Genomic DNA, 22706 nt, shown 5'->3' with positions numbered 1-22706 from the left:
CCCGCGCCTTCTGCTCTGGCGACACATGCCCCACGAACCCAAAAGTGTTCTTATGTTTAATTATTTTCTCCACACAGGGGGCGGCCATTTTGGTACCATTCGTGTCAATTCTCGCCTGTCCCAACTTTTGCCGCAAAAGTTGCGCGAGACACGAAAGCCCAGTCCCGGTTGTTGCCTATCGACCAGAACTGGTGTCGAATGGAAGGTAGCCAGGAGGTCCAAGAGGAGTGCCACCAGCGACGGGCTGCTGGCAGGCTTGCAATCGCAGTATGACAGAGCCAATTCGTGTTCTTCCACAGGGGCAGGACAGCGTCCAGACGGCCGGCCGTCTCCGAGCCGACCGATGCGGTCGCCTCGCCGCGTGTCTCCTTCGCTACCACGGGCAATGACGTCACGAGGTCGGCGCACCGGAGGAGGCGGAGGAGCAAGGCGGTGACCAGCGGGAGCAATTAATGGGACGACGAAACGACCGTTCACTGCTGCGCCAAATGAGGGGTTTCCCCCCCTGCGGCCGAATGATCGGAGCTGCTCGTCCGTCGGGGCAGATGGTGCGGCTGAACAGAAACGTTGCGGTCAGCTTGAGATGTCGCGAGCAACATCAGGCGTGCACCCCACCCCACTCCCTTTACCCCCACTGCGTGTCATTTCAGCAGAAAAATAACGAAGAAAACGTGGCGCAAAGTAGACGTGGATGAAGGCGAGAAGATACGACAGATACAGGCGCCACGTCGTCTCTTCCTCCTTCGTCCACGTCTAACTTGCGCCACGTATTCTTCGTTCTTCAAGTACGCACCAACCAGCTCAGCAACAAGTTTTGTTACAGCAGAAAAACGTGCGATTTTTACGTTTTTTTTTTTTTTTGTAAATCAACATAGAACCCATTAACCGATCCAGGCTCTCAAATAATCGGACTACAATTTCTATATGACGCTGGTCATAGGTGTGCGAATGGATAAGAACTGTTACTGAGGTCTAGAGAAATTTGCCGTTTCCCGTACTCGTCGGATCGATTTTCAGACGAACTCCGCCTTGCTTCCAATCTCTCTCTCTCTCTCTCTCTCTCTCTCTCTCTCTCTCCCTCTCTCTCTCTCTCTCTCTCTCTCTCTCTCTCTCTCTCTCTCTCTCTCTCTCTCTCTCTCTCTCTCTCTCTCTCTCTCTCTCTCTCTCTCTCTCTCTCTCTCTCTCTCTCTCTCTCTCTCAATTACCTTCCGGCTCCCAGAATAATGCTAGGATCAGCGTGCACGGTAATAGGAAGAGCGGCATGTGCTACATAGGCAACGATTTTTGTACTCCGAATTTTCAGGTATGGTGCGATCGTGTCCAGGAGCTTCGTTGAACCGACTTACAAATTTGATATTCAGCACACACTGAGAATTCGCCTTAAACACTAACGTCGTCACACGCTTTTTAGAAATCGCAATAATCGCCTTGCATGTTGTCGTCTAACTTGCCGCCCACACAGTTTACCCACTTACATTTTTCAGCAACCATGTCCAACCATTCTTTATATCTCTTAACCCTGACATTTCCGTGCTTTTCCGTGCTGACATCACCTCGCGCAAGAGAACTTTTAAGAACATCCAGGAACCAACGCGATGTCCAAAATGCTTTACGCACGGTGTGTGCGTGTGTTTTTTTTTGTTTAATATGTTCAAATACAGTAGAAGCGCTGCCCGTTTTCCTGTCATACAAGTCCCTGGTGAATGAACATGCAGGAGCACAAGTTTTAAACGTACGCCTGTCCTAAATGACTGGGGTGAAAAAGTAATTCCGAAGCAAAATACTGGGCAAACGGGGTGGCGCTCTCAACTTACGGCGTTTAAAAGCTACTCTGAACAAGTATTCGTGCCAACCTGCACGTGTCAAGGATTATATTTGAAATGCCGTTTAGCTAACGTGGTGCGACTGGCGCCATTACACCGTTTGTCAAACTTCGTGCAGGGCAGGAACATATACAGACGGCTTTAGCCAATGGGACGAACGGACGCAGCAGCATCAGCCAATGAGGAGAACGGACGCGGCAGCATCAGCCAATGGGAAAACCGGACGACGCGACGTCAACCAATGAGGGGAACGGGCGCAGCGACTTCAGCCAATGAGGGCAAGTAGAAGCACCCGCAGAACTATATATATTCCTTTGCGGCATCCGCGGGCGCGGATGCCGCAGAAGAAAGCAAGCTACTCTGGGTCTACTTTCTTCCGCGAAGTGTCAACAGCGCCTTGTAACACCCGAAGCTTCCACAGCACTGCACGGAATTGACGAAAGAAAGCTACTACTATACCCGTCTCGTCACCGTTGGTTCCTGTCCCGTCACTGCACCACTTTTCGTTCCGCTGGCTGTTGAGTCGTTTCACGAAGTTCAACATTGAGAAAAGGAAGTTGCTTCCAGTGTGTCGTCCGAGCAGCCGAAAGGTGCGGCTTCGATAACGTTTAACGTTCGAAATTACGGCGGCCAATGCAAAGCAGATAGCGAAAACAAAAAAAAAAAAAAAGAAGAACGAAGAGCACTGACGCACGAAAAATCGGCCTTACGATGCTAACAATGCAAAAAGTATATTTTCCATATTTGACATTCAAAAATCGAGACAGCGCTCCTACAGCGGCCTTTTTTTCTTTTGTACTTTTCTGGCCCTACAAGCATACGGTGTAGTGTTTTTTCAACACAACAGACTTTCCGTGCGCTATTTAAGCGCGAAAATTTCCGTCTGTCTGTCAGGCGGAAATATTCGCGCCTTGCCAAAAAACAGTTGACAGAACGCTAGAGCCCGAAGTAACAGGAGAGGCCATTGAAAACTACTAAGGCTGCTGTCACGGCTCGTACATGTCCACATTATTCAGCAAAAGGGAAGCCCGCGGCACATTCGAGGTAAATTACAATATATAGAGAGGAATTTTATTGAAATGAAAAAAACACAGAAAGGTCGGCCTGATGGTAGTATATCTGGCCAGCTATTCTGTGTGTGGGAAGGGAAAGGGGAGGAAAAAGCGTGGATAGAGGACGAGAGAGGTGCACAATCCACAGTATAGGCGTTCTTCTAATTGAGAATACACGTTTGAGTGGTTTTTACGGTGGAAAAAGATAAACAAAAAGGACGCGTAATTTTTTTAAAGAAAAACAATGTCAGAGAGAGGCAAGATAAACGCAAACCATCAATACGAAAGGCGTCGGCTCGAGCTGTCCCCAGCACAAGAAAAACGCAAGGTCAGCAGTTGACGCGTGAGCAGTGGGGACGCGGGAAAATTGAATTGACTTAGGAAAACCTCTAAAGAAACTCCAAAACCTCCAGGGCAAGAACATGAGCGGTGGGAAGGGCTCAGAAGAGAGGGTGTTCCGTAGCAAGGGGGGCAGAGGATTCGACATTAGCAGCCAAGCAAGCAGATACACGGCGGCCATCTTTTTCTTCAGAAGGTAGCCACGGACAAACGAAACGAGCTAACACGAAAATATGAAAAAGAACACGCAAAATCAAATAATACGAATAGTGGAGATAAAATAATGGCTTGGCAGTGGTATTTTTTGGAAGACAATACATTTTCTGTCTTTGTTACTGTAATAAAGCCACGCGACAATATCGCTCGCATGGAAGAAATCGCGCTATTTGTGCGTTCTGGTTAGGATTTTTGTGTTTGTGTTTCATCTGCCCATGGCTGCACATGATCGGTGATACCGCACTTATAATCATCATCACCCTCAGGCTGTTTGGGTCCCTGCAAGCCTAAGAAAGCCTTCCCCATTTTCCTCCGGCCGTTCTCGTGTCGCGATGCCCTGTAGTCCATTCTCTGCCTCCGAATTTACTATACTCGGTTACAACTCAAGAACGGCACCACCTCATGTAGTGTATCACTCCGCCAAAACGCCGGACCCACGACGTCAGTGCGCGCGCGTTTTGAAAAGGGTTTGCTATGAATGCGTGATATCGTCTGCCTTGTCTCACGCAGTTTGTTTGTCGTCACTGGAGTCGTTTCTAAGCATATTAAGTCCAAAAAATCACGGGAACGGCTCACGCCATGTTCAAAATATTCCCAGTAACGCCCTACTTGCGCCGCGTGGAGGAACATCCGGCTACGGTGATAAGGCACAGCGGCAACTTCCGGTGCCGTTCTTAAGTTGTCACCGAGTATAGCGACCAAATTCATGAAGGATCTAATTTCGCTTATACCCGTGCTACACGTACACAAAAAATAATTACATTAAGGGTTTTTAAGGCCTCAAGATAACGAATGACATCATTTGGGCGGGTCGCGCTACACGCCAAAACGCAAAGGCATAAAATGTGTTAGGCGTGATGGTGGTAGCGACCAAAAAGAGAAATTCACTCCAGTTTTAGAAGCATTTAACGAAGAGAAAAACGTTGTAGAAGGGTTAAAATTTTTTTTATGAAAGAAAACGTTATGAGAAATAGCGCTTCCTGAAAAATGGTGTGAGCCGTTTCTAAAAGTGGCTTCAGCAGCTGCTGTCGCCTGCCAGCGGTAGCCAAATCCGAAAAATTCAGAACAACGAGTAACACGATGTTTTGCCTTTTGCAGCTGTTTTAGAGAACTCCGTCTGCTCCAGAACTTCCCCACCAAGAGTGCACAACAAATCGTCTTTCTGCCGGCGTCCAAGAACTGCTGCTGGAAAAGGAGAGCGTCCGCCGCGCCACGCGTGCTTTACTTCCACCGCGTGGAACTGACCTCCCCAGTGGGCTCGCTCGCTTGGAGGAGGTGCTGCTGCGGAGGCTTCGAGTTGGGGTGGCATTATCCCCAGCAGTGAGCCACGCTTGGCCTGCCCGCTATCATTCACCGTTTGCGGACACCTGTCCCTTTTGTACGGTCCCTGCGTCCGAAGCCGACACGAGCCACCTTCTATGGACCTGCCCTGCCCTGCAACCTCTCGCCTGCAACAACTCCGAGGCACACGGCTCCATCCTGGGAGACCTCCTGATCTACAGCGGTGGATCTGGGGCCCTCAGTACCGGTCTCTGCTGACGTTTCTACGTGAAACCAACGTGATGATAACTGTTAGGCCGTCAGGCAAACTCTCAAAAAAAAAAAAAAATCGTCTTATTTAGAAGTTCAGCTACGTTTCCGCGTCCACACTCCGGTGCAGAGTTTCGTTGGTTTCATTTAATGCTCACCGCGTTCGAGAGAGTAGGCAGGTTTAAGGAGTTCGTGAAGGCGAATGAGTTGTGCGGAACTCCTTGAACCAAAAATGACATTAGAGCGAACGGCATTAGATTTTTGCGTGTCGCGCCGAATTAATGCAATTAAAACTTAAGGCATTGAGCACCCAATGTCATTTTTCATGTACGTGTGGCACGAGTAGTATTACTGTTCCCACTCACCCTGCCGACTTCAGGGTCCGAGGTTCGACTCCAAGTCCCAAGGGGCCGTATTTGTGCAACAGGTCGGCACGTAATAAAGGTTTCGCGTGCGCGGAGATTTCTTCGCGCCCCGCAGTGATCCCAGAGAAGACATCCGGCTGCATGCCCACCTGTCACGGGCCCCTTCTTTTCCTCGACGCGTTAACGCGAGGAATTTTCCCTGCGCTCGACGCAATTTTAACATGCACGAGCGCGTGGCGCGGGCTTCCCGGAATATCAAGCAAACCGGAGCGGCTATGCGCGCTCAGCGACGTTTCCCCGCGTCGGCGCGAAAAGCATTTACGCAATGCGCCCGAATGTATGCGCGGTCTTCGTCAAAACTTTCTAGGGCAAGCCGAAATTGCGCAGGCAGCAAAAAAAATTCAATGTACAAGCTTACGTCCCCCGGTCGAGGCTGAAACGCTTCATGCAGGAAAGCTATAGGGAAAACACCTTTCTTTCCTACTGCGATAAAATATTTTTGTCAGATTTAAAGGTAAAGCTTATTCTTTGCATTCTTTGTGGTCAAGAAAGCTTAGGATTGGCCAAGAAAATTTTGGCCAGGGGTGTACACGCGCAGTCACCAAAAAATTAACCTACAAATTTATGAACGTGGAAGGTGCAAATTTTCTTTATATTTTACGGCGTACATGTCGCAGTGCTGTTTAAAATTAAGTCCTCCAATTGAACTGCGTTTCTAGTAACCATGTTTTGCCGATTTTAAAAACGCGTCAACTAAGGCCCGTAGGGAGGCCTCAACGCCAACCACCTACGTTTTTTTTTTTTTTTTTTCGCACGCTTTAAAAAAACGGTCGCTTCGATTCAGCTTCGCGTTTTAAGAAATTCTCACTTTTAAAGTTCAACATGCAACGTCTGGGTCACGCACGACCACTGGCGATGCAGTTCACAGTGTAAAGCTAGCTCCACGTGCTCGTCCGTGGGACCAGACGGCCGGCGCCGACACAGCGATTCGAACGCACTTTTTTTGTTCTTTTACAGCGAAGCTGTTTAGCAAATCGTAATTTTTCGTGTCCGCAGTTAAAAATACCACGAAATTTCCAGTGCGCGCACGTGAGCGCAGGCCTCGCGGCAACCGCCGAGCGTCCCCTGCGCACGTCCGTCAAGCCAAGCGCATACCCACTTAGGGAGATTGGTCAATATTGCGGCGACCACCCAGCGTCCCCGGCGCACCTTTGTCAAGCCAAGAATAACGACGTAGGGAGATTGGCAAAAAAAAAAAAAGAGAGAGAGAGAGAGACTCCAGCTCCAGCGTTCGCTGTAATCGTGGCAACACTTTCTCGGAACGAGAAAGACACGCATGGCGTACGGCCCTCCAAGGTGATGTCCAATGATTATCGCTTCCAAGAAAAAATTAAAGCAGCCATGAAGACAAAATACAAGTTGGGTTTGTTAGAAAGACTGCTTAGTCTCGATAACAATGATACCAATATCATCGCAATCTTCGAACAAATAACGGAGATATGAAAGAAAACGTGTGAAGCAGTCGCGACCCCATAGCCAATTTCCCGCAACTTTTCTATGACGTCACGGAACCTTGTTTGTGCGATTGGCGGCCGCCTAACTGACCTGTCGCGACGACACATGACTGGACGTCTGTAATGGGGCCTCTAGTTCCATTTGACCGCATCACTTGAATGCCAACGTGCAGTTAACGCACTGAAAATCATTATTGTTGGCCCGTATGACGTCATTCTTGCTCATAACGCGTCACTGTGGCGCAAAATTTGAAAGTTTTTAAATACTTCTTGCTTTTTTTCGTTAAAATAACATCTTTTGTGGCTATGGAGCTGAGTGAGATACTGAATCCTAGTTCTTTCAAATTAAACGAAGTTGTATTTTCTCTTCATGGCTCTTTTAAAAAAGCTCACACTTAAGGCAACAATGATGGAGTGAAGGTCGTTGCGGCAGCGAAGCAAACGCAAACCGGCTGCGATCGCGGAGTTAAACCTCCGTGATGGCAGGGAAGGATGCGTACAGCTTCGCTATCCTCAAGACTAACGCGTTATAGTGTGAGCTTCCTTCACTTTTTTCTGGTCACGGCGCCGGTCACATCACATCCGCCTGGTTACGCGGCCACGGTGAGTGATGTCGACGAGACACGCTACGAGAAGGAGCTTCGGTTTCTCCGACTCAATCTCTTCGCGCCCCCGCGAAGTCGACTGACGACTTTCACATTCTCGAAGCTTCCTCGTTCGGAGAACACATTTCATCACCCTCAAACAGCTGAACGGTCGGAGGGCCGCAGTTCTCTCACGAACAGTATATGGTTCCCCAACCGTGGTTCAAACAAGCCTTGGGCCCACAGCGTGGTCACCGCTATAGCAAGGGAACACATCTCGTTAACCTAGAATGTCGCCCGTGAAGTTGGCCACGCGGAAATGTTAGATGACCAAATGAAAATTGCGCGGTCGCTCTTTTTCAGTTTAATTCTACAGACTCGTTTTATAGTGTTTCGAAGTGGCCGATCGCGCGCTAAAAATCTACCTCGTTTCTGGGCCAATCCCCAACGTGGGTATGTTCCGAGAGTGAAGCAAAACGACAAAACCAACTACTGCAATCACCCGGAGTAGGCACTGATTCGTCGTTGACAATGACAATTCCCATTTTGAAGCGATTTATGAAAGTCGTTGTAATTCCTTTTTCCGTTATTCCCAGTTCTTTCTTTTTTTCAACCTTTAATTTTAAATTCAAAATACTTTCCAACCGCTGTAAATGTTATTTATGCAGGACCCTGCACTCAAATAACATACTTATTTTTATCACTGATGTTTGACCGATCCCCAGGTTGGGTATGTGCCATTCACCAATGAACATCATCATCATAATCATCATCGGGGTGGTTGGCTTGGGCGCGAAACGCAATTAGCACGCGCCCAGACGAGTAATTGTTTGCGTTCCTCAATGACGGTGATCCCGGTGTCAACGCAAACTTCCTGAGGAAACTACGGCGCTCCGTGCAGCCACTTCCGACTATTCAATGGCATGTTCGGGGGTGACGAAAGTCGCTCCGCAGACAACAAAGTCGAGGGTGTCAACGCCGTCGACGCACGGCCACACCTCCGCGCACAGTATACTGCAGCGCAGCCGGCTCGGCGCAGAACAAAGCGTTTAGGTCAGCACAGCCCACTTTTTTTCTTATTGTGTTGCGCGGCGTCGACGTCGTTTGGAGTGGACGCGTTATCGGGAGAATCCGATAGCATCGCTGCATATGCGCGCCTTCACGGCGAAGGCTGCGCTTAACCCGACAGTGCCGGCTATGCGTCTATAGCGCGTCGGGCAACCCAGCTCTGCCCCAGAAAAGACGGTACACATTTTTCCAGCGTTGGTGAATAATTGAAGAGCACACTAAAAACAAAAAACAAACGCACACAAACACCCACAGAAAATGGGTCAGACGAAACTTCGCAGACATCATTGCCTTGAACATGACAAATGGACGACCGCGGCCTGGCGGAGCCATTTTTCACGGCTCCTCTCAGGATTTCCTACGTATACGTACAGTCCGTGGCGGCCTAGCCCTTTGGCCTCGATCGAATATTGCTCCAACAATAGTTTCGGTACAAAACGAAGTTGTGTTTTCTTATCCCCGTCACAGCATTATCGCATCTGCAAAGTGCTACAAGGGTTTCAGTTGCAATGATTACAGTACGGCGCACGGTTCGATTTGAAGAAATTTTTCCGCGCGCACGTGCGCAGTTCCAGGGTCACCCCGCCTCAATGAACATCGGTCATTCCTCGCGGCGCATCTTTCAGCCGCTTGTGCAATACCTGCGCGGCACGGCCGTTTCGAAGGCCTTCGAACACATTGTCTTTCGTGCGGCGCATTGCCTATACATAGGACACGCCTGTAAGTGGTTTCTCTCAACCCGCAATTGAAAGTTTCCGCGTAGCACAGGTTTAAGCCACGAGGCCCGGGTTTCGGTTGTTCCAAAGACCAACCTCGTTAAGAAACTATACCGTTAGAAGAAGTGCGTGCTCAGTGCTTCTCCCGCGTACACCCCGAGGTCTACAAAGCGGGAGAGTACCTCGAAATAGCCTCGAGCGTTCGTTCTTCAGAAAGAAAATGACCACGCCTTCCTTCGAGTACAATCGCCGAGATGTGTCTCTCGAAAACAGGTTGATGTGGCTCGCTTCAACTGAGCGATATTTGGAGGGACTACACGTTTTCGATATCCAGAGTATGCCTGCTGAGTTGCCGCAAATGACGTCGAAAGAAGGTACAGCGTTTCTGCGCGCCAAAGCTAGGTAGCGTCCCGTTCCGGGTGCCAATTTCTTGCTTCGAAAACAATCCAAGAGTTCAGATTTAGCGTCAACGTGTTGCCCCAATGAAACACCAGTGCGGCAGCCCTGGTGTACACTGGGGCAACACTGGGGTCCATGGGGGCAAACTTGGGAAGCCGTCGCGTGCCTGGTGGCCAATGCTTGTACGTCCGTGCGGCATCCACCAGCAAGTCTCCTGGTACCCCGGCGGACTAGAGATGGGTCGCACCACCACTGACTAACTTGTGCATCACAAGTAGCCCACCAGCGAGCAGACTCACTAGTGACTAGTCCAATTCGAAACAGACAGACCAAGCTTGAGCGTTTACTTATCCCGTCACTACATCTAAACACAAAGGACCTCCGCCACAACAATTGAAGACAAGTTCCTCCTCTGCCCGTTCCGAGTTGTGCGAGCTGAGAGCTTTCCTGTGTTCGAACCGACGCGCGCGCCTCTCTCAACAGGTGAGAGCGGGCTGCGCGCAAGCAGCGATCGCCCGTCCCCCCATTCAAGTGTCCGGCTGTCAAGACCGACGGGGTCCCATTTCCGCGTCAACGCTGCCGGGAAGCGACTGACAGCAGCTACGGTCTATGGACTCCCCAGCTGCGGCTCTCTCCAACGCGCCGTCTTTTTTTTTTCCGCTGGCTTACTCCGATGTACGCGTCGAATAAAGCGTGCTTGCCGTCTGCAGGGCGCGGCCACCAATCGCCCAAGGGTCGAAGCCCCGAGAAATCATCAGCGTCTGCCCAACAATGTTCCTTCGACAAAAGCCAACCGCAGCACCGCCGGTGCATTCCAACAAACGTCACAATCTTGCCAAAAAAAAAAAAAAAAATCAGCAAGCATCGATCACATTCTGCAGCTATTGACGCACGCAGACCCCCTGGCGGCGCGCTTCCATTATTGGCGCGAAATAACTTCAACCCTTCCGAGGCAGCTCGACGCAGGCTTCGAAAGCACGCAGCGCACGCACTACGAAGCCCACGATCGGCGTTCGGCATTCCAACGCACGTCTGCAGCCGGCGAAGGTCTAGCCGTAGTAGTCCGAACAAGAAAACAAAAACCGACAAGGCGCCAGCGGCATGCAAAGCGATTGGGCTCGGCGCGCGCTAACCGCACGCAGCTGCGGGTGATTTGCGGCATTTATGGGTGCTGCCTCGGCGCTCGCGCGCGAGAAAGAACAGGCACGCGAAAAGGCTTGAGGAGTCGGACGGAGGAAAAGAAGTGAAAGGCGTGCCACCGGCGTGCTTGCTCGCTGCCATATGCAACGCTGCCGACCGGACGTCGTCCGTCGGGTTTGTCCAGTCGCGACGGCGCAACACGCTCACACACACGCACATTCCCGCGGGCTTTTATCGCGCAACGTCGCACGCGCCTGACCGCCTTTCCGCGCTGACGACAGCGATCGACGGGACGATGCCCCCCGCTTCTTCGGACAGGCGGACCATCCGGTGTGGACGAGTAGTGATCGGGCACTTTCGGGTGCAGCCCGCGCGAACTACACAGCCAACGACAACGGAATACGAGGAGACACGACAATTTTGCATCGAGCAATCTGGAAGCCGGGAGCTGCTACTACACCGCACCGCGGCTGGGTCAAGGCGAAGAGGCACGGCGCGTGCGACGGCAGAGCCTTCGACGCCCGAAGACGCACGACCACGGCCGCCGGGAATGCGCGGAGCCGGTTTGTCGTCGGCCTCGGCGGAGCGGCGCGAAGTCGTCGTGCCCTACCTGCGACGTCCACGGGCGGCGAGTCGTCGTCGAGACGCGTGTCCGGGGGACAGGGGGCCTCCTCTTCTTCCTCGTCCACGGGCGGGGCATCGACCCTGATCTCGGGCAGCGATCCCAGCCGCGGCCCGGGCTCCGGGCGCAGCGTGAACGAGCGGCTCTTGCGGCCGAACAGGCGCATGCTTCGCGGTCTCCTCCCGCACACACGGAAAGCAACACACGCACACCTGTGGACACGCGGCGGAGGAGGCACTCGCGACGCCGCGCGCTGCCCCACCTGGCGGCAGGAGGCGGCGACTGCTACGGAGGCCCCGACGACTGCGCGCGCTTTTCGAACAGTCTGCCGCCGGCGACGGATTGTTGCGGTCGTGTCGCAAGGCGCGTCTGCAGTGGCGTCTCGCTCCGCTGGACGACGCGCCGTCGCCTGTGACGCAGCGCCGTGCACGGGCGGCCCTTGGCGGCAAGGCCGGTCACACCGCGACGTGCCACCCACAAGGAGGACAGTGACGGAGTTGCGCGAAGGTGTGTCTTCGAGGCGCGGTGCGTGCCAACGGGCGCCCATGCGGTGGACAGGCGACTTTCGGCACGCGTGCGGCATGCAGCGTGTGCCCAAGAAGCGGATCTAGGCGATGCGGTGCAAAGCGGGTTCGCGTCACGGTTTGGCGCGGCGGAGACGCTTCTGGAGTGGAGGGCTACACATTAATTTGTGACTAGAGCTTTTCACAGAGCGTCTAAACTTATTCGTACGCGCGTGCGACGTTTTGTTTGTTTGATTTATTTTATATTAGGTGCGGAGTACCTTAGGACCGCACAATGTCCGTCCGCGTCCGTGCGCGTAGCATTTAAAATAGGAAAAAATCGAACAGACACCGGCAGGATTCGAGCCTGAGTCTGGTAGACCAGACAGAGTTAGTGTCAGTCGTATTACCCATTGGGCTACGACCGTGAGTTAGTAACCGAGAGTCAAACGGCTTACTCCCTCGCCTGTATCGGTGCGGAGTACCTTAGGAGCTCCCAATGTCCGTCCGCGTCCGAGTACCTTAGGACTTCCCAATGTCCGTCCGCGTCCATCCGTGCGCACACCACCATCAAGCGAAATTCGATTTGAGTCGTGCGTTGCAGTTTCATTTAGGGTGGAACACACAGTAGTAATCAAGGTGCAACTCACGGCTCAAATCGAATGACGGTCGGGGCGCAAATCGGATGTCATTCGGGGCGCAACTTGGATGTCACTTCAAGTCCCCGTACTACGCACCCTCGCCATCATCCACGGAGGGGGGATGCTTTCATTTTGTTACAAATTTTTGGTCAGGAAGACGGCCGACGCGGTGGGTACGAAACCCGCGACCTCCTTCGCTTTTAGTAGCGAAATGACTCGTCGACTAGATATAGACACCTTTCTAGAAAAAGTTTCGGCAAACCCCTATTGCGCATTGGACGCGAATGTAACAACAGGCGAAGCGTAAACCGAGCAAATGACAGTTCCTCTGCGAGCAAGCGATCTTCTAGTAACCACCGGAAACCGTTCGTCGTAGCTATAGCTGGTACGACCTCGAAATTGTCGAAATCAGAAACCTTGCGAGAACTTTCGCTAGATAGACGTACTCACGAGGAAAGGGAAGATCAGAAGGCATCCTCACAACCTTTAGGTGTGGCGGCACCTCCGGAAGTCAAAGGCGCAGACCACCAGGCATTTAAGTAAAAATATGGTTAAAAAATGGTTCAGGGAAGAATAGTTTGGGAAAAACTGGTCACAAACCGAAGGATGAAACCAATGCTGCACTTCTGATCAGTCGTGCCGTTGTCGTCTGTTATTTCTTTTGTAAGCGGTGGTTCCGTATACTTTCGTTGAAAGATGTTTCTTTTCTCACGTACAGTTCTGCAAATTAAGAAAATCCGTGGACACATTTCTCCGCTTAAGCCAAGATTTCCCGTCAGAACACAGAGCTATCATGTATGGTGTATGCGCTAATCCATTTAACGTACATACAATAAGTCGTTTCCTCCCGTTATCTTTGTGCACTCACCTCCTACCGCCGCCAACAGCTGTGAATAGTTGATCGAGCTAGTAGTTTACGGCCGGACCTTTACTGAGGGTGCTTCACTGCCGCCCACGCCTACCTAGATGTGTAATCACCAGCCTATATGTATCCCTCATTAGGACAAAATATGCATCCGTCGTTTTCGATAACTCTAATATGCATCCAGCTTATCTATCAATCGGAAGCACTTGAAAAACGAGCTCCGCGATTAAATCATTCCAAGAGCTCTTATGACGTCATCATATCGGTCCTGAAAGCACGGTCTCATTTCTCGCCTTTCGTCATCGCGTTTCTAGCCTCTGCCTTTTTTGGAAGTCACTTAACAGCTGCACAAACGCGGCAACGCGCCACACGTCCTTCCCGCCCCCATCCCACCGGCCACCGACGACAAGTTACGCGTCCTCCACATACACGCACCGTCACTTGTTCGCCATCACCATTTTGCGCAGAAACAGACTGGAACGGTTTCACTAGCGAAATCGCAGCCATAACCTGTACTTCGACATTTTACAGCGAATCTGTTTATTTCTAGCCCCCGTATGCGTCCTCGACGTGCGTTCCCAGAGGATGGGGGAGGCTGGGCGGCTTACGTCCGTATCGGGGACACGTCGCGTGGACGAGAATGACGGCTGGATTATATGCTTTGAACTCGCGCCAGTAGGTTTGGTTGCATTCTGACGAAAAAGAGCGCGTAGACGAGGGCGGAGAAAATGAGTTCACAAACACACTTGTAAACTCCTTTTCTTCGTTTTGGCACTCTTTGCCCTTCGCTGGCCTCGCGTCATTGCACCTTTAATCAGCACCATCCTTTTTCTTAAAGTGACAGACAACCGATTCTTGTCGAGTATATATTCTCTATCCCAAATGAAAGGGCATCACTTAAAGCACCTTGACGAGAAACGGTTTTGCTGATAACGCCCTAGAACTTTTCAAATCGAATTTTTTGATCTACGAGCCGTATGTGTCCCTCCCAAAACTAATGCTGGCAACCATGACATAGAGTAGCTCGCCAACATACTTTTGTCTGTATGCGAAAGAAAAAACGATGTTTAAAAACTTGTTCCCAGCTAAAAAAGTTTGAATCGCAGGCTTTCCTTGATTGATTGATTGATTGATTGTAGGGTTCAACGCGCCGACGCAACGCAGGCGATGAGGCGCGCCGTAGTGGAGGGCTCCGGATTAATTTTGACCACTTGGGGATCTTTAACGTGCGCCGAAATCTCGTACACACGGGCGTTTTTGCTTTTCGCCTCCATCAGAAAAGCAGCCGCCGCGGCGGGCAATCAAACCCGCGTCCTCGTGCTCAGCAGCGCAACGCCTTAGCCACTGAGCCACCGCGGTCGCAGGCTTTCCTGTTCCTTTATGTGTTTTTTTAATGCAACGGTCTATTTTGCACGAATGCGCCATCTGTTGGGCTAGACGATAGGTAGAATCTGGCTTCACGTTGTGGAGGCGGGAAGTTCGATTCTCCCCAAGCGCGACGGTTTTTTTTTTGTTTTTGTTTTTTTTAAGCTGCCGCTGGCGTATTTGGAAACTGAAATCAAATATTTTGGCAGAACAAACGCCTCTGCCTCAGGCAGAATCGTCAAAGCTCCTTCACTGGGTCTGTTTACTGAACGCTGCCGTTGATTTTGGGCATGGAGGCTCAGTTAGCCACACTGAGAGCAACCCAGCGGCGGCGGGTGGCATGTCACAAAAAATTTCAAAATAATGCTAAAAAATACATATACAATTTAAGCTTGTACAAATACATGTGTTAAAAGGTTTCCAATACGTAAATAAACATTTAGGCAGCTACAGTAGCTGCTAGGTTTACAGGTCACGTGACAGGGACACATATTGTAGTGCCAAGTTTCGACACTACGAACCGCCACCCTTCCGTTTTCAGGAAGTTTGCTGCCAAATTAAAATTATTTCCGCCAGTTTGTTTAGAAATTGCTTGTGGTTACCGGGCTATATAAAACGCTGGCTTTCATACGAGCTAGAGAACATATACGCGACAAAAATCGGTTGTCTGTCCCTTTAAGCGAAGCTGTCCATGCCTTACTGATGGCGTCGAAAAGCGGCAACGCACTGCAGGAAAGCCCACTTTACGCAATGGGTTTTCACAAAAAGATTATGACGATAAACGAATTAAGGCACATTTAACGCTGAATAATAATAAAAGAAACACTCCCGCGGTCGGAATCTAACCTGGCTCTCCCGCGTTACGAAGCCGACATCCATCTGATTGCGCCGTGCCGACCCGGCAAAAGCAGTTACGATTTCGGACTTCGACTCATGTTGCATAGGAGAAATCTCCGCGTTTTAACCATCTTTATCTCAAGAAAGGGGCTTTGATTTTTTCGTCACAGTGGCGGCTGCGTTTGTAACCCAGGCGGCTATCGTCCGTATTGCGGACACGGCGCCAAAGCGCAACACTGGGGGAAAGAGTGGCGCCTGTGCGCGTGTCCCGCACTTCTGTACTTTTGACGTCACGCCCGCCGGTACGCACGGCACGGCGGCGCTTGTGCTCGCGCAGTGAGGAGGCGCTGCTGTAGTGTGACGTCATAGACTGCGTGTATAAAACTGGGATGGGCACGTTAGAGCACCGCGAGAAACCGGAGATGGCGAGATGCACAAGACGCTGGCTAAGCGTTAAAGCAATGTTTACTCGAAGAGCAAGAGTAGTGGTTATACCCTGGACATCCACTTCCGCCGGGCCGGAATGGCGAATAATTTTTTTGACGGCGGAGGTGTTTAGGCTTCAGCTTCGCCCGGTCGCGTTAGCAAAAACAATACCAAGGAAAAGAAACTGCGCCGCCTGTAAAGGGTGCACCGCCGCAGATAGGGTATTCTAGCAGTGAAGCCGACTTTCGGGCCTGCTAGAGTGTGAGCACAAGGGGCGTATGGGTATGCGCACCCCTTACCATACTATTTTAAAGGTGATCGTCCTTATAGGGCTACAACGCAAAAAATAAATTGGCTCAGCTTGCAATAGCGGTGCAAGGATGGAGAAACAGCGGAGCGGGTGGGTCGACCTAGCTTCTTCCTCCCTGGGATTCTCTTGCCAGTGCGAGGGACCGACCGGAACGGCCTTGTCAAATCCAGATAAGATTGGCCTCACCCCTCAACACTAAGGCGAGCCTAGCAAGCACATCGGAAAACCTAGACAAACCGGAAGGAGCTAGGTCGACCCCTAGCTCCACTGTTTATCCAGCCTAGTACCGCTATTGCAAGCTGCGCCAATTATTCTTAACACTGTGACAAATTATCTTGAAATGTAATGAAATATGGGTTTTACTTGCCCCCTGTGCGCTTCCCCCTCTCTTATGTAATACCCCTTCAATAAAGGTCTTCAAGGAAATTAAATTAAACGAAGTAATCAACCTCCCCTCCGAACACGCTGTTTCCAACACAACACGGCATATACAGTTCAGCGCAACCTCCTCGAACCGCGGTGAGACAAAATGCCACAGTATACAGAACTGCAGCTACGGCTGACTGGGCCGCGGATGAGTTCCGAGTTCGAAAGGACTCTTTGTAACCTAAACAATCAACGCCAGTGTGGACGTTCTAACGGTGTTTTTACCGTGAGATCACGTTTAACCTTTACGGTAAGCCTGTCCTTTCACGTTGTGATTTCGAGCGTACCTTTCGGCGACAGTTAATCTCGCGGGTTATGCAGTACTTCCCGTCAGCGACGAGATGTCATTAGTTCGGACTCGGCGCGGCATTTGGTTTCTGCCAAGGCAGCTTTTCTCCTTCGACGTAGATCGGGTTGGACGCGTCCCGTTTTCCTCCGCCTTCGGTGATAACTTCAGTGGGCGTTCACTAAGCCTTAGATCTACTCCAACTCCGACGTCGTAATCGGATGCCGTAAACAGGACCGCCGCTCGTCGTCCCAGTGAAACTTGAACTCTCGCGCACTTTTTTCGATCAGCCAAGCGGAGACAGGCCTTTCTCGAGCGCAAAAGCGACGTTTATTCTTTTCGTTACATCCATATAGAAGAAACATTACAAACAAATTTGAACCCCGCGAACCTTCGGAGAGAGTGAACATGTGTCTTTCCGATAAGACACCGAAAAAACGAATTACGAAAAATAACGGCACTTGATTGATTTTTTTAACTTTAATGCACGCACGCGGCTGACGCCGGTAATGAATGAATGAATGAATGAATGAATGAATGAATGAATGAATGAATGAATGAATGAATGAATGAACTTATGTAGAAAGGAGAGGTCGAATGTCTCATGCGATGGAAGAGGATGGTAAATAAACCAGTAGGCGGGTGGAGCTAAATCCCTGTACTCTTAATAATAAAGGTCGTAAAATGGTTGTAACGGCCGTATTTACTGACTCTTTACGAATCTTACTACCCCGCAGTACGGCACGTAGGCTCTGCCACTAGCAACTGCATGGTTAGGAAATTAACTGTAGTATACACTTACACTTGATTTACACTACATTTACTCGAGTATACACTAGAAGTAATATACACTAGAAAGGTCGTGCCTATGACTAGGTTATGCGTGGCCAGCTAGTGCACGCATGTAGCTCAGAATTAAGGGTGTTATCGCTATAGCTTTACTAGTGAAGGTAGTCGTGCTTACTGCCTGCTTCAGTTAGTACCCCTGACTAGCGCTGCATTTACTACCTCCAGTTACTAAGCACCTAATGTATATGTACACTGGGACAAGTAATTTGTTAGTGTTCAGTTACTAAATGACCCCAACCTTTTTTTTTAAGAGCGTGCGCGCGTCCGCCCGTAGACGAACAGCTTGATCTGGGTCCTTTCCGCTAGACCGGTGCACTATAATTTCTGCAGTCATGAGGGTTTCTTGCACATCACTCGCAAAAAGCGTCCGCAAAGAAGCCAACCCGGGGAGCGAGCGAGTAGTTCCCATTGGCTACAAAGCGTTCCAGAGCGCGTGTATCAGAAAAAGCGCAAAGGAACAAAGAAAAGCGTCTTCATCAGAAATCACGGGCAATAAGGAGGTCCACAGATTCGCGATGGATGCCCTTTTCTCTCACCCCTAGGAATTAGGGACACCTTTCCTTGCTTGCAAGCCACAACCGGAAGAAGAAGGAGTGACGATGGAACAAATCGGCAAGGAGGAGCTCAAAAGTGCGATCGCCCAACTACAGCATCTGGTACTGCGTACCATTCCAAGGGCGGATCTAGTGCTCCCTATCAAAGCACGCACCGGGTATACGCCATCACTGACGAAACGGCAGCACTTTGAACGCACTACAGGCAACACGAAAACGTGCAAATTCCGCATCACAAGCTCCTCTACTGCCATCAGTGTCACAGGGAACCGCGGACCATCAGCCGTGTCTACTCTCGTCCTGGCCGGAACTGGCAGATATCCGTCACAAAAACAGGCCTTCCAGAGTCCGAAGCCTCAACGAATGGGTCTACATAAAAGAACCAAGTGGACGACACACTGTCCACGCTGTGGGCCTTCGCCACGTAGGCCCATCTCGCGGGAAAAACCTGAACGAGCAAATGTGGGCCATCTTTCCCTCCGTTTGCCCCTCTCTCCCATCGGCCGTAGCGCCATCCTTATGAAATTATGAAATTCGTTCGTTCGCGTAAAGATATTGCCCGCAGTCTCATTTGGCCTCCAGCTTCAGTGAAGGTTGTGTATGGTGATTCCCCAACGAGCAGCTGCAGGAGCTACAGTAGCTGCAGTGTTGAGGTAGTAGGCTTAGCGGTATCAGTAGAAGACTTGTCGATAGGCAAAAGAAATCACGCTCTCACCTGATAGGAATGTGCTTAGGGATCCTCTACGACTTGCTTTGTTAGCACAACGATACAAAGCTTCGGGGAACACAAAGACAAAAATACAAGTTTAGTGAAATGGCTGCAAAGGAGGATCTTCGACGCCGAACGCGTGCTCTCATACCTCCGTGTTCGGTTCTCCTCCCCCTCAACCTTACCAGGATGGAGGAGGTTGTACTACGAAGGATCCTAATGGGCGTGGCTCTAACTCCTGCCCGCACGAGTGGATGGAAAGGGGACTACCGAGGACATGTCAAATGTCCAACCTGCTCTGAAGAAACGGTTCCGGCAGACCTTCGCCACCTAATATGGACATGCCATGAAACATGGAACTAAGGACATTCGAAGAAAATGTTTCATGGCAGCAGGCCTAAATTTGCAGCAAGACACGCATTAACATCGGTGGCTCCATGGTCCTGCCTACCGTTCCCTACTGGACTATATCCGGGAGGCCAACCTAGTTTCCTGGATATAGATCGGACCCGCTTAGTCTCCACTAAGCCTTGAGGCTATTAAATAAACGAACAAACAACAACAAACGATTGCACGGCAAAATGACAATCATGCTGATTTCAACGCGAACTTTCACACACAGAAAATAATATAGATAAGAAATGGAAGTGGTTAGAGACACGGCACCACAGTTTTTCAACTTTTTTTTTTAAATCTTAAATGCTTTCAGAGTGTACTCAACAACAGGTACAGACCTTAGATTAGGGGGTCGCAACGTACCTCCGCCAAAAATTGCTCTATATGCCCATCAGATAACTTGGAGACCTCCTCAAAATATGCTTCTCTCTTTCCGGATCTTGGCGTTCTTCAAGCACTCTAATGACGACATTATAGCGGCGCAGCGGCTGTTGGCCGGCTTCATTTCATTGAAGCAATAAACGCATTCCATAGCCACTTAAAAAAAAAGCCACCAAAGCGAAGCAGAAACGACAGGGGGATCTGCTGCGACGAGCAAATCACGCAGTGCCGCTCCGTGCTGGCGATAACTACAGCTTTCGCAGTGCTCGCAGACGCGACGGAAAAGTGAAAGCGTTTATCGTAAGTACCGTTTTTACTCGCATAATGATCGCCCTCGCGTAATGAAGTTCGCCGTCAAAATATGACTTTTTTTTTATTACGCGCGCAATGACCGCACCCTGAACTTGCCACAGCCATATGTCGTTGTGTGCCAAGTCTAGACGACGATGGTCGTGCTTACGTTAGTTTCCTCCTCTCTCAAAGCGGACATGGCTACGTTATTGCCGCGGACTTGATGATATTAGCGATGTCGGCAAGCGTAAGTACATTATTGGTGCGGAAGAAACTCTCACTAAATGCACTAAATCTACTCACAAAACATAAAAAAACGCGCTCGGCTTGCTGCGCCGGCAGCCGTGTCGATGTCCCACGTGCACTGTGACAGCAGCAGCCACTTATTGGTCGACCTGTTCTCACCTCACGGCAAACTCGCTACGGCGCGTTCAGTTATGAAAACACTGCATTTTGCATCACTCGGTGGTCATTCGGTCGTCAGTGGAGCTTTTATTATGTTTTTATTTGTTATGTTTATTATGTTCACGAGACTTATCGTAAACATTCTCACCTGCAACTTGCATTTTCTGCACTGAAACTTTTTCCCGAAAAATTTACCTCGCGTAGTGATCGCACCCCTAACTTTGCGTCATATTTTTCGGGGAAAAAAAAGTGCGAATCGATCATTATGCGAGTAAATACGGTAATTGCAGAGTCCGTTTAACACGAATGCACCTCTCCACTGCTGACGTTGCCCAACGGGAAAATTCGAAAGGTTTTCAAGCTCTGTGACCTTCCTGTGTGCGTGAAATTCGTCCTCCGGGCAGGAGTGGAACTGATACCCGTATGATACACGGGCGTTTCGAAGGCCTTTGAGTCGAGCGGACGTCATTTGACTGAAATGCCACTTTTAACCTGCCACACAACGTTTTTCAAAGGTTTAAATGCCATTTGAGTCAAAAGAGCGCCACCACCGACGACCTTTTGAGGTTCTCAAAGGCCTTTGAAACGCGAACGCTCGCACTCTCGGGGGCGCAGTTTCCGCGTGCCGTAGTTACAAAAAACAATTATTTGCAAGTAAAACTCGGCTTTTAGAGAGCAATATCTTAATCATTTTTCGCTTGTTTTGTTTTCTATCATTCGCTCTACGATTACAAGGTAACTTGGTACATCGGCGGTGCGAAAAAGAAAGAAAACGATTGTTCAGTGCAAGCTTTGTGCGCGTTTGTAGGTTGTTATCAATTTTATCACTAATTTTGTGTATCCTTGGCCCATCTTAACTCCAAATTTAAATTTTTTCGGCAAGTTACCAGAACGAAACTGGGCAGAAGTGGCCGCATCCGAACATGGCGGGTGAACGCGGAAACATTCAACTGCGTTTGAGAATTGCCGTGCAGATCGGCGGAACTCCTTCGAGTTCGGATGACATTTCAAATTTCGAAGGCCATTTGACTCAAATGTCCTTTCAGACGCTCGTGTAGCACGGGTATGAGCCAGCTATCGAGGGCTGAAGTTCCTTCAAGTAAAACACACATGCGTGCTGTATTTGTCGTTTCTTCGACGCCCAGTCTTTTCGATTTATCATTCTCGACTGCTTATGCGTAACTGCTCCAGAGCAACTCCACAGAGCAGTCCTGGACCGCCCACGAAAACGGTCAAGAAATATTTTGGACTGGAAAAACGACCCACCCAAGGGCTGTTGGCAGTCTCCAACAGACAACAGCGAAAAATGTCAACTCTTTTAGAAGCAAATCAGCCGTAAAACGTATGATGTCCTCACCTACTACTACTACTACTACTACTAGGTGATTTGGGTGAAAAGGAAAGGAAGTGCACTGGTGATGTTCTCACCGTTTGAAACGCCATGAAAAACGAAATACAACTTCATGTAATTAGAAAGGTCTAGCCTTTGTTAACAAAGGCGTTTTTTAAGCGAAAAACGAAAAAAAAAAAATGATTAAAGACTTTCGGTTTCCGCTCTAAAATGACGTGTTTATGGACATGATGGGTCAGAACTAAAAGCATAGCAATCGGTATGTTAACTGCACGATAACGTTTAAGTGATGCGATCAAGAAGAGCTAGCTACAGGCCCCACTAGAATTTCCCCAGCCATGTTTCTTGGCGGTAACTCCTGGTCAACGGCCTCCAATCGGAGAAGCAATATTCCGTGACGTCATAGGGAAACCGCCGGAAGGGGAAGGTACGTGGCTGTGGATTCGCCACTCCTTCATTTGTTTTCAGCCTGCGATAAAATAGACATCCTTATTAACGGGACAAACGTTTTTTTTTAAATGAAACCAGCTGGTATTTTCTCCTCGTGGACCCTTTAAAAAGCAAGACGTAAGACGAGAGGGCAGGTCGAGGAACACGAGAGCACACTAACTGGCTACTTTCGCGCAGCGCCCCAAGCAGAGACTGCAACAGCCATTCCATACCCTGGACGCCCATTTAATGCACGAACGTTCTCCAACATGCAGCGGTGCTCCCGACCACGGGGCGATCGTAAACCACGCAAA

At 50.0% G+C, this 22706-nt stretch overlaps 1 protein-coding gene across 2 annotated transcripts in view; it reads right to left on the bottom strand.

The window, feature by feature from the left end:
* The window catches only part of Pka-r2 (cAMP-dependent protein kinase type II regulatory subunit), a 131984-nt gene that overhangs the window by 66023 nt on the left and 43255 nt on the right, over positions 1–22706 (bottom strand). Inside the window, exon 1 of one of the 2 annotated variants that reach the window (XM_077689288.1) lies at positions 11357–11966. The exons of the other annotated variant lie outside the window; for it this stretch is intronic. Coding sequence (XP_077545414.1) covers positions 11357–11951 — 595 coding nt within the window. The 5' untranslated portion in view covers positions 11952–11966. Of the gene's footprint in view, positions 1–11356; positions 11967–22706 lie in introns of those variants that run through there. 2 annotated transcript variants of the gene reach the window in all.

Source organism: Haemaphysalis longicornis, unplaced genomic scaffold (assembly GCF_048455015.1).
Source record: "Haemaphysalis longicornis isolate Haplotype H1 unplaced genomic scaffold, Haemaphysalis longicornis Haplotype H1 scaffold_10, whole genome shotgun sequence".
Taxonomy (NCBI): Eukaryota; Metazoa; Arthropoda; class Arachnida; order Ixodida; family Ixodidae; genus Haemaphysalis; species Haemaphysalis longicornis.
The sequence above is the reverse complement of the archived record's forward strand: the minus strand, read 5'-3'. Positions and strand labels throughout refer to the sequence as shown.